Consider the following 13,218-nt stretch of genomic DNA (forward strand, 5'->3'; position numbering starts at 1 on the left):
ATAAGTTGCAATGGATAGAAGGATGCGAATCGACTTTAACATGGCAACAGGCGAGAAAGTCTCCTCATAGCCGACTCCCTTTACCTAGGTATAACACTTTGCCACATGTTGAGCCTTGAAGGTCTGTACCTTGCCATCAGCACTTCGTTTGTGCTTGTAGATCCATTTACAACTTATAGGTCTTACCCCATCAGGCTAATCTACAAGATCCCATACTGAGTTGAAGTACATTGACTCTACCTCGAGATCCATGGCCTTGACCCATTTACAACCTATAGGTCTTACCCCATCTAAAGATGCGGTGATCGTTGACGGGAGGGTAGTGCCATTCAGCGTGGAGGACATCAATCAGCTCTACCAGTTGAAGAATTTCCCAGAAGCACCGGATACTAAATTGATTGATGATCCTGCTAAAGAACATATGGAGGATGCGTTAAGAGTACTAACGCAACCGGGCACCAAATGAACGGTGTCCTTGACCGACATTAAAACCCCCACCTCCAACCATCTGCTGCCTGAAGCACGCCTTTGGGTCTACTTGGTGAAGAGACAGCTCATCTCGATGTTGCATGATAAAACCATTTCAAAGGATAGAGTCATGGCCGCATACTGCATTGTGCGCGACATTCCAATTGATGTGGGCCAGCTTTTTGCGAAGCAAATCCAAGGTTATGTAGGCCGCATCAGGGGCCAATACTTCTTTCCATGGATGGTCTCTAGCCTATGCCTATCTATAGGTGCAGTCATTGAAGAAGAACCCATGTCAGAAGTCCACGACCTCATCAGCACGAAAATCCTGAAAGTCCTTCTCAAGGATTCGCCGCATTGCCCCGAGCCTCCACCAAAGCGGCCCCTCATCAACTTGAATGTACCGCAACCACCTAGACCCTAGAAACGGCACCACAATGACAAAGGAAGGAAATCATCCAAGGAAATGCATCGCATCAGCAAACCAATTTACCCTTAGACCCCTTACCCTTAGTCATCCGTCCACCAAGTCTAACAATTGAGCCCCTTTCCCCTCTTCTCGAACATTTTACAAACCTCCTCCTTGTGCCTGACTCCAACCCCACATCACCAGCAGCTTCCATCAGCCATCCATCTCTATCCCACGTTTCCCCACAAACATCGCTGCATGTTGATGACCCACACGATTTGGGAGCAGGCTCTTCCGCTCAGCCCCAAACCGATGCAGGTGAGACATTGACGATGCCACCCCCACCGCATCTATAGTTGCTTCCCTCGAAGACATGCAGGGCTTCTTGTCACAAGAACTATCTTTCTTCTGCCACACATTGATAGAGTTGCAAGAGAGTAACGCAGAGCTGCGTCAGGCGATGATAAACATTCAACGCAACATTTTTTCCCCTCGCCTGAATCAAATACAAATGGCCGAACACAACCACGAATACTTAAATTTCTTGACCGCATATTTGCATGGTCCCGTTGTGCCTCAACATCTGCAGCTGCCTCTGTTCTTTTAAGAAGCACCGCAAGGAGCTCCTCCGCAATGCCTTCCTCACCGAGAGGCCCTACCGCAAAGTTAAATTTGGGGGTGTACCACCTTCTCCTTCACATTTTAAAATTCTTTTTGCGGTCATTCCAAATTTTTTACATATAGCTATACCTTTGTATTCTCCTGTACATGCTTAATTTTTTTGTGTGTTTGCGATCATTATAATTCTTTGTGTACTTAGACAATTTTTATATACATTGAGTAATTATTCTTTCCTTATGTCTTGGCCTCTTTATTTATATCATCCTTTGCCAATTTAATGCGGTATTTTCTGTCTTTTCTTTTGCGTTGTTTATTTGCGTTTCCATGACGAGTATTATGTGTAACCTTAGCACAATTTCTTTATACATTGCATTTTCTACCTAACACTTAGACAATTCATCGCAATAGTTCTACTTTACCTTCTCTATTACAAGACTCTGCTCAAACCTTCTTTTCAATTTGTGACTAAGTGTTTTGTCTTTTCTATCCAAAACAACGCAATGAGGACCTTGCAACTCTCTGAATTTGGGGGTGGAAAAGGTTTGAGCAGATGCGATCAAGCGGATGGGTTCATATCAAGCAAATGCATTCTTAAAAAAATGAAAAAAAAACTCTACTATCAGCGTAAGGGAAAATCCTAACCTGATAAGAGTTAAGTCATGAAAGGAACCTGCTCGTAGTTGGATGTTCGCATGACACCCGTGGGAGCAAGCCAAAACAAAGGTAGGTTACCAGGATCGACGCAATACAATAAATAAATAAGTAGATAAATAAAAGAGACAACTCCACTGACCAGCTAAAGTGAAAACTTGGCTAAGGATCAAGAGTTGAAGTTGAGCTTGGTACACAACCGAAGTTGGATGCTCGCACGACACCCGTGGGAGCAAGCCAAAACGAAGGGTGTAACCATGATCAACGCTCTCTATAGGAAGACGCAAACAAGGCCACCGCATAAAAGGCGCACTTCGTTGTTTTTACAAGAATAGGAAAAACATTCTTGTCAAAACAAGAAGAGAACTTTGAGCAAAGGTTTGTCTTCGCTAAGAATAAAGTAGAGCATGCTGAAGAAATGTTCATAGGATAGAAAGAATTAGTAATTTTGAGAAATTATGTAGAGGTGGAGCATTCGGAGTAGCCAATTAACACAAAGTTAGGATAGGACTTGAGCTGAATTGCCTTAGTAGAGGATATGCTTAAGGACAAGCATATATCTAAATTTGAGGGTATGATAACTTTTAGAAATACAAGTTATTTATACCATCTTATTTAGAATATGTGGCAAAAAGAAGGAAAAAGTTGCGTCAAACATATAGAAATTGGCTTAGAAACGCAAAAGTTGTAAAGTGTCGGACGCACACCCACTGACCCCATTGTGATGGCAAAAAAAGATGTCCAAGTCTATGTTTTGCAAGAAACAGGTCACCGCATGCGACGATCGATCGTGGATAGAAAGATCAATGCATTTGCACTGTATGTGGCGATCGATCGTAGATGAAAAGAGCGACGCATTCGTGGGGATTTCTGAAATTGTACAACTTTTCTGTTGTATGATCTGACAAATTGAATGTGGAGCAGAGCGAACGTTTCCACCAAGCCATGGCAGAAAAAAGCAGCTTTTCAAAGTGGGACCACTGACAAAGGAGGTGCCAAGGTATATAAATAGCTACATTAATTCCAAAAAAATGAGGCTGGTCTGAAGAGACATTGATCGAGAATTCACGGAAAGCTGGTCTGAAGAGACATTTAGAGAAAATCTAGGAGAAAGACGAGATGAGTCTGAAAGGGAAGTCTCGGGACCAAGAAATTCATTCACATTCCCGAAGAGAAGCTCTGTGCATAGATCATTTCTACCTAGGAAACCGGCCTAAGAAGGAAGTTTTCCACCACACTCCTTCTACACGCCAGCAAGCAAATCGTCTCCGATCGAAATTTGTGTTAAGATATTGACACGCTTTCCTTATTTGTTCTCACACTCTATTCATCAATTGTCGTTCATTTCTAATCCTTCATTCATTTATCTGTAACAAACGCTTATCTTTATCTTTTAATATCATTATCATATTCAACATCATTTCTCTATTCTCCACCATACATTCATCGTTCATCTCTCATCATGTGTAACTAATCCCCAGGGTAAAGGGGAAAGATTAAACGAGTAAGTTAATCCTTGTTGAAGAAATCAGCTAAGTTTAGCTAACACATGCTTAACGGCATCTTCACTTGTGAGAGCAGAAGTGAAGATGTTAATCCACCTCTCAAAAGAAGGTTGATAGAATGTGTTAAATAAAGTAAGAAGTATTTCCAGAGATGGAAACAACCTTGTGTTCGCATTGTTCATCCTTGATTCACCATAGAGATATGGGAACGCGGCCGATCACTGAGAGGTGTAAGCCAAGGGAAAGCGGAACCTTAGTTGCGTCCTCAATAGGATTGACGAACTTGCGATGTCCTTTCCCCCAACCCATTCTCTTTCTGCTACATTTCACAAGACTTGCCATCACATTCCATCAGATATTTGCACAACCTCGCAGTTATTTATTTATTTGTTTATTTATTTAATTGTCACTGCATTTTATTTTGTCACCGCATTTTACTTTTCAATAAATTCATTATTATTTTGTTTTCGATCGCATATATCACATTATTATCACATTGATCATCGCAATCCCTATGTTCAACCTCAGATCGCTCTAAGAAACTTGCGGTGGAATTATACTAGGTTCCAGCGCAAGAAAACTTGTGACACTGATGACATGCAGAAATGCTTAGTACAAAAAATCTGAGTTTGTTATCAACAAAATACTTGGTTTGATTGAAGCCCTAAAGCTAATAATCTCCCCATTTTTTATGATGACAAACCACCATAATACCAAAAATACTTCTCCCCCTTTTGTTATCAACAAAAAGATATACAAATGATTTTTCTCCCCCTTAATCATACAAATAATGCTCCCCATCAATAAATTATCACACATAAATTCATAGAAATATGAATATGCTCCCCCTATCAAACATAATTAGGCAATTCTAATAATACCCAGTGCAAGTCTATTTTTACAAAAGGCTTCTTCATTTAATGCCTTTGTAAGAATATCTGGTACCTGGTTCTCAGTATTAACATAATTAATGACAATATTCTTATTTTGCACATACTCTCGAAGAAAATGATGTCTAATATCTATATGCTTTGTTCTAGAATGTTGAATGGGATTTTTAGTTAAATTAATTGAACTAGTATTATCACAAAAGATTGGTACTCGTTCAAAATTTAAACCAAAATCACGCAACGTTATAACTTGAGAACAACAACTCGCCACAACAATATATTCAGCCTCAGTGGTAGATAATGCAACAGAATTTTGGTTTTTACTATACCAAGATACTAAAGAACTACCTAGAAAATAACATGTTCCACTAGTACTTTTTCTACCAGTTAGACTACCAACAAAATCAGCATCAGAATATGCAATCAAATCTAAAGATGCATTTTTAGGATACCATAAGCCTAAATCAACGGTACCAAGAAAATATTTAAAAATTCTTTTTACAGCATGCAAGTGCGATTCTTTAGGACATGATTGAAATCTAGCATACATACATACACTAAACATAATATCAGGCCTACTCGCAGTTAAGTAAAGCAAGGATCTGATCATACCTCTATAAGCTTTAATATCTACGTTTTTACCTTTTTCATCCTTATCAAGCTTTGTAGTGGTACTCATCGGGGTCTTTGCTAATTTTTCATTATCGAACTTAAACCTTTTGAGTAGATCCCTTGTGTACTTCTCTTGATTTATGAAGATTCCATCTTCAAGTTGTTTAATTTGAAGCCCAAGGAAGAATTTAAATTCTCCCATCATGCTCATTTCAAACTCACTATGCATACACTTAGAAAATTCTTCATAAAGAGAAGAGTTAGTAGCACTAAATATAATATCATCAACATAGATTTGCATTAATAAAATATCATTTTCTTTAATTTTGATAAAAAGAGTAGTATCAATAAGTCCCATTTTAAAACCATTTTCTAGCAAAAATTTATTCAAATAGTCATACCAAGCTCTAGGAGCTTGTTTAAGACCATAAAGTGCTTTATTTAATTTAAAAACATGATTTGGATTATCAAAGCTTTCAAAACCAGGAGGTTGTTCAATATACACTTCCTCCATTATGAAACCATTTAAGAAAGCACTTTTTACATCCATTTGAAATAAAGTAAAATTCTTATGAGATGTAAATGCAAGCAATATACGAATAGATTCTAATCTAGCAACAGGAGCAAATGTTTCCTCATAATCTATTCCTTCTTCTTGACTATAGCCTTGAGCAACTAGTCTAGCTTTATTTTTAACAATATTATCAGATTCATCCATTTTATTTTTAAATATCCATTTCGTACCTATAACAGGATGATCACTAGGACGCAGGACTAGTTCCAACATATTATTTCTTTCAAATTGATTTAATTCTTCTTGCATAGCAATTAACCAAAACTCATCAGATTCAGCATCTTTAAAAGACTTTGGTTCAATTTGAGACATGAAAGCAACATTATTTAAAGCATTTAAAGAAGAGCGAGTTCTTACCCCTTGAGATACATCACCTATTATTAACTCCTGAGGATGGTGAGTGGGGAATCTCCAATCCTGAGGGAGGGATTTTTCTGGCTCTTTCTGAGATTCATTTGATACTACTTCCCTATCTTTAATACTAAGATCTTCAACAGGTATTTCTAATTCATCACTAGCAGAAACTTTATTAGTGGCAACATGTGTTTCATCAAAAACAACATTCATTGACTCTTCAAGTACATGAGTTCTTTTATTAAAAACTCTATATGCTTTACTACATGTAGAATATCCTAAGAATATGCCAATGTCCGTTTTTTACTCAAACTTTCCAAGTTTCCCTTTGTCTTTCAAAATAAAACATTTGCAACCAAAGACTTTGAAATAGCTAATATTTGGAGTTTTATTATTAAAAAGCTCATAAGGAGTTTTATCTAAAACAAGTCTTATTAAAACACGATTCATTACATAAGATGCAGTATTAACAACTTCAGCCCAAAAAGATTTTGGTAAATCATATTCATTAAGCATGGAGGTAGCTAATTCTTGTAAAGATCGATTTTTCCTTTCTACAACACCATTTTGTTGAGGTGTTTTTGGAGAGGAAAAATCATGAGAAATTCCATTTTCTTCACAAAATTTTTCAAAAGAAGCATTTTCAAATTCTCCTCCACGATCACTTCTAATTTTCGAAATCATAAAACCTTTTTCATTTTGAATTATTTTTGAAAAGCTAATAAAATATTTTAAAGCTTCATCCTTATGAGATAAAAATAAAACCCAAGTAAATCTCGAAAAATCATCAACTATAACAAACGCATAATGTTTTCCACTTAGACTTGCAACTCTAGTAGGTCCAAAAAGGTCCATATGTAACAGTTGCAAAAGTCTAGAAGTAGAAACCATTTTCTTTGGTTTGAAAGAAGACTTAGTTTGTTTACCCATTTGACAAGCATCACAAAGTTTAATTTTGGAAGACCTCTAATAAGGGATTTCTTAGAAATATTTGAAATTAAATACATGCTAGCATGACCTAACCTTCTATGCCATAACCACGAATCTTCATACAATGCAGATAAACATTTATTTTCTACTGTAGGATAATCTAATAGATCAATAGTATAAACATTTTTATCTCTATTTCCTACAAACAGAACTTTTCCATCACATGCATTTTCTATTGTACAATTTTTATTACTAAAAATTACTCTATATCCTTTATCACATAATTGACTAATACTTAATAAATCATGCTTTAAACCATCAACCAACAATACATTTTCAATAAGAAAATTTGAACCGTTACTAATATTACCTTTGTCAACAATCTTACCATTTTTATTGTCACCGAAGGTAACGTATCCTCCATCTTTCTTTTCTAAGTATGTGAATTTTGTGTGATCCCCAGTCATATGTTTTGAACATCCACAGTCCAAGTACCACTTATTCTTTATGGATCTCAAACATACTTGAGAGAATTAATTCTCAAGATGTAACCTTAGGTACCCAAATTTGTTTAGGTCCTTGGGGGTTAGCTAACAAAAATTTAGGAATCCATCTCTTTTCATTCATAATATTGATTTTTCTTAAATTGCATGCATAAGCTTTATGACCATGTTTTCTACATGCATGACAAATAATAGAACCTTCTTTGACAAAGTAGTTTGTAAATTTCTTTTGTTTTTAGTGAGGTTTATAACCTAAGCCACTTTTATCAAATATGCATTGTTGCTTACCCATCATGATATCTAAATTCTTTTTCCCATTTGTAAACTTTAAAAGAGTAGCTGAAATATCTTCATTTTTATTTTCTAATAATTTATACTCTTCTTTTAAAGCATGCAAATTTGATTTAGATAAATCTAGATCTTTTCTTAATATCTCATTTTTCTCGTTTAGATTATCTAGCTCAATTAATAAATTATTATTTTCAAGAGCTAATTTAGCATTTTTCTTCCTAAGAGACATATATTTGCAATCTAGTTTTTCAAATTCAATTTTAACTTCATTATATGCATCAATGAGCTCATCAAAAGTAGGGTTTTCAGGACTTACCTCATCGTCGTCGTCGTCGTCGTCTCCAAAAGCCATAACACACAGATTTGCTACTTCTTCCTCGCTTTCAGATTCGTTTTCATCACTTTTGTCCCAAGTAGCTTTCATGGCCTTTCTGCTCTTCTTTAAAATGGCTTTTCTTTGAGGACAGTCCCACTTTACGTGTCCGGGCTTTTTACATTCATAACAAATGATTGTATCTCTGTTGCTCTTTTCTCCTTTGCCTTCTTGATTGTTGACTTTCTTTGAGAAGTTCCTTTTCCTAAAATGCTTTTTGAACTTCTTGGTCAAGTAAGCGAACTCCTCATCATTTAGTTCAGCTTCAGTTTCAGAGTCCTCTTGAACTTGAGTGGACTTCAATGCTAGGCTCTTCTTCTTTTTGACATCTTCTTCCACATTGGCCTTCATGATTATCTCATGTGTCATGAGAGATCCAACGAGCTCCTCAAGTGGAATTTTTAGAGGTCTTTTACTTCTTGGATCGCTGTCACCTTAGCTTCCCAACTCTTAGGCAATGATCTAAGAATTTTTCTCACATTTTCAAAGGTGGTATAAGATTTTCCTAATCCCTTCAAAGCATTAACAATATTCGTGAACCTAGTAAACATTTCAGATATAGTTTCATTTGCATCCATTTTAAACAATTCATAATTATGAACTAACATGCTAATCTTTGACTCTTTAATTTGATTAGTTCCTTCATGAGTTACTTCAAGCATATCCCAAATTTCTTTAGCAGAATTACATGCAGAGACTCGATTAAACTCATCAGGACATAAAGCACAAAACAGATAGTTCATGGCTTTAGCATTAATAGACAACTTCTTTTTATCTTCATCATTAAACTCTTTTTCTTCCTTAGGAATATCTTTATTATCAACTATCTTAGTAGGAATTAAAGGACCATTAAAAACAATTTTCTATAGATTATAGTCAATAGAAATCAAATAATTCTCATCCTAGTTTTCCACCATGCATAATTATTTTCATCAAACAAATGTGGCCTAGTGGTAGATTGACCTTCACCGTACCCATTTATTCCAGTAGTTGCCATAAGCTCGAACAATTAAGTTTTTCGAAAAAGGAAGAGAATATAATAATTTTTTTTTTTTTAAAGATTTTTGTAAACAGAAATATTTTTCCAAAATTTTGATTTTAATCAAAGAGATTTCAAAGATTAAGAAGTAGAGAAAAAAATAAGGTTTTAATAACCAATTTTCAAGAAAATAAATTCTAATGAAAATAGCTTTTAAAACTCAATTTTTCATACTTTTTGCAAAAATTAGAAAAATTACATATTTAATAAGATTAAAAAAACAAAATCTAAAATCAAGAAAAAAATACAAAACCTTTTTTAAATAAGAAAATCAAGCTACCTACTCTCATACCAATTGTAGGATCTAAAGGCAACACTAGATGGGGATGAATAGGGTTGACTATCAATTTTTTTTTTAAATAATTTTATCTTCAAACAATGCTCAATAAAGTTAACCCACTAATTTGATTAAAGAAAATTTATGCAAGACAAAACTTAAATCATGCAAGCTATGATAACTTCAAATTTAAAGACAATTTAATCAAGGATAAATTTAAATGACACTAAAAATTAAATCATGCAATTTGGAAAGATTAAAAAAATAACTAAGACACTAAGACTAGAAGCAAAAAATTTGAAAACAAGAAATAAAAGAGAGAGAGGAAGAGAAAACATCGGGAATTATAGTGGTTCGGCAAATTACCTACTCCACTCTCCAAGACTCCTTCTTGGGTATTACACTAAGAGATCCTCTTGCAGGTGAAGACCAAACCGACACACGACCCTATTTTTCCTAGGCTAAAGAGAAACCCAAGATCCTTTTTACTGGTTTAGGATCAAACCAATTTCTTTTTCTCACAACCCAAGGTGTACCCACACCTTAATACAATTCCAAAAAATTAAAAGAAAACCTCACAATATTACCTCTTGAGGCTAAATACACAAGTTGAGCACTAAAAAAGAACTCACAAAAATAACTCTAGGTCAATTTAGGAGCAAGGAGGACAAGAATTTGAGAGTAGAGAGAATTGAGAGCTTAAGACTTGATAGCTTTTTGGTGTGTCAATGAAGAGTAAAATCAAGTCGAATTTATAGGCGAGGGAGATAAATTTTGGCCATTGGATATGATTACAAATGAAGGGTGGAGATTGAATAAAAATAGAAAAGGAAAGGATTTGAAAAGGAATTTTGAAAGATTGGAATTATTGAGATTTGGAGAATAAAAAGGATTTGAAGGATGAAAATTTAGGAAGGAAATCAAATTTGAAAAGGCTGAAATTTGGTGAGAATTTAGAGAAAATTTGATCAGGAAATTAAAGGAAAATAAGAAAATAATGAAAATAAAAAATAGCCGGATGATATGAGCACCACGCGCACAGGGGAGAAGATTGAGCATCACGCGCCGCATTCTGTGAAGAAACCGAAGGCACGTGCGACGCACGCGCATATCTGCGCGTGAAGCTGGGTGACCGCCACTTGTCATTATCTCATTCGTCCACGTCGCCACGTCACTGCCACATCATGTGCCACGTCATCACCGCGTCAGCAAAAAGTGGCTGGTTGGAGCGTCACGTCATCAATATTGACTGTTTGTGTGCCACATCAGCCGTCACATCGGATGCCACGTCAGCAAGATGCCATGTGTCACTGCCACGTTGGATTTCCTCTCCAATCTTCTTTTGCTTATAACTTTCTCGTTTGAACTTCGATTTAAGCGATTCAAATTGCGTTGGAATCTTCTTTCTGAGCTCTACAAGATAATGACTCTGAAACACTGAAAATGTTAGTACAAAAAATATGAGTTTGTTATCATCACAGTACTTGGTTTGATTGAAGCCCTAAAGATAACACCAAGCTCTATAAATAGAAGCCGATGAGCTAAAATTCATTTTATCCAAGGTTTTCGCCTAAGGTTTGCCTATGGCGGATCCTTACGATCCAGACACATGCGTGAGAAGACGGCTGAGAGTTCTTCACCTCCTTCATCCATTCCGAGTGACGATCGGAGCCTTCAACCGGAGTTAGATCTCGAGAGAGTCAGCTTCTCCACCCATCTATCGCACCACCGACAGCCTTAACGCGCATCTGTTAGAAGCAAAATTTTGCTTCCAACCGGTCATTCCTTTTTTTTTTCTTTTCCTATAGTGTATTGTATGACATTTTGAATTAAGAAATTAATACAATGTGTTTTTAATGCATTTCTTTATTCCTTCGACTCCATCTCCATCTTCTTGCTTAGCATCTTTACTTTCATTGCAACACTTAGTGGGACTGCTTGGGTATTGCATACTTAGTCGTGTGGATTAGAGATATGAAGCATGTAGCAAACCACCAAGAGGTGTGCGTTGTGCGAGTATGTGAGTAATCTTATTTTTTTAGTGTGAAGCTACGGTAACACCTATCTATGGGCTAACACATTGCTTGTCTATGAGTGAAGTCAGCAACAATCAACTGCCCGAGAGGGTAAGTGGTTGGACGCATTAAGCAAGGTATGCATTGTTCACTAGGGATAGTAACAATCTTAGGTCAGCAAGGTTTATGCGATTTTCTTGTATTATGTATGCTTCATTCGTCCATTAGGGATACTCAGGAGGGTAGTCTAAGGACAGTATCTAGGCTTGGGAAGGTCAGGTCAGAATCTAGGCTTGCGAGAGCCAAATTAAAACACATAATACAATAGATAGGCGCTTAGGAATGAGCACTATTTGTAATTAACGCATCGCACGCATTCTAGAGATAGGATACGATTGTATGTGGTCACCTTGCTTTCATACATTTTGCATCATCGCATAGGACAAGAGTAGAGACTTAGAAATAAGCTCTATGGACACTTTGCGTTCAACACATGCGTCCTAAAATTAGGAGCACTGTATTTCCATTGGAAAATGACTTGTCGTGTATGGTTGTAGCATGATTGCATGGATTGCATTGACTAGGGTTGCCCTTGCGATCACTCTTAAGTTTTGCAATGAAAACATCTCCGCATTTTATCTATTTTCCCACACATTTATTTCATGTCAAGGTTTGTTGCATCTCTACCTTTCATGCATATTCTCATTGCATTGTCTGATAGATAGGAGTAGAAGTAGGATTAACATAGCAACATCCCCTCCATTCTTATATTCAACCGCCGCATGCACAATCACTGCAAACATATAGTTACAAGTCCCTATGTTCGACCTCGGATTACCAAAGAAACTTGCGTCCATGTTATCTTGGCGTGAACGCAAGAAAAGTTGTGGCATGACACATGGTCATCGCATACATTTATTAACGCATACTCATTCCAATGCATGACCATCGACGCATGACTATCAACGTATATCTTAGGAACATGCATCGCATACCGCGTCCAAGTGAAGTTGGTTGTCGAGTAAAATTGACTTCCAAATTCCTGTCATCCAGTTTTTGGCACCGTTTCCGGAGACTTGGCAGCTAAATGTTTGTTAAGTTTTGTGTCTCTGCGAGCAAACTTTTTATCTTGGGTGTATTGCAGCTTGTGCGACCAGGTTGCAATTAATATTGAAGTGTAGGCGATGCGCTGAAAGCCAATGTTGACCCCAAGGTAGAAGGGCAATCAGTCGCAAAATAGCTGAAGGTGATTCTAAGCACATGACGGCCGCATGCGTCCAACAATTTCCGGAAGTTCTAATGGTCAGAGAAACTTGACCCGAGCAGTTGAGAGCCATCTCTTGCATGGAAGACTCCTTGCGGTGACAACACTCCTATTTTTCCAGGGACATTTTCTGCTCTATCTTTACTTTGCTTTCTTAGTATAGGTTATTTATTTTATTTTTATTGTTATTTTGGATATATGGTTGCTTCCTTGGTTGTGGTATGTTTGCTCTTGTAGGTGCAACAATAAGTCTCCTCGATTCGTAGTTCAACGGAAGAACGCCTTTCATCCTTCAACGCATGGCTTCAATCACGTTGATTCCAACGCATGAGCGCATGCATTGTTCCGCCTAAGGTCTTTTCTTGTTATCTTATATGCCTTATCCTTTTGAAATTCTCTTTTTCTCGATTGCGTTGTTTTGCGATATTTCTATGATAGTACG

The 13,218-nt window shown here is 36.6% G+C and overlaps 1 protein-coding gene across 1 annotated transcript; it reads right to left on the reverse strand.

Annotated features, from left to right (window-relative positions):
• Nucleotides 1-8,582: 8,582 nt before the first annotated feature.
• LOC150033863 (uncharacterized) lies at nt 8,583-9,159 on the reverse strand. Its single transcript, XM_090317099.1, has 2 exons — nt 9,145-9,159; nt 8,583-9,044 (listed from the first exon to the last, which is right to left on the reverse strand). The coding sequence occupies exons 1-2, from the start codon at nt 9,157-9,159 to the stop codon at nt 8,583-8,585; spliced, it is 477 nt and encodes a 158-aa protein (XP_090173225.1).
• Nucleotides 9,160-13,218: the final 4,059 nt, after the last annotated feature.

The sequence above is a fragment of the Benincasa hispida genome, chromosome 9, assembly GCF_027475165.1.
Source record: "Benincasa hispida cultivar pf3 chromosome 9, pf3_genome.v1.1, whole genome shotgun sequence".
Taxonomy (NCBI): Eukaryota; Viridiplantae; Streptophyta; class Magnoliopsida; order Cucurbitales; family Cucurbitaceae; genus Benincasa; species Benincasa hispida.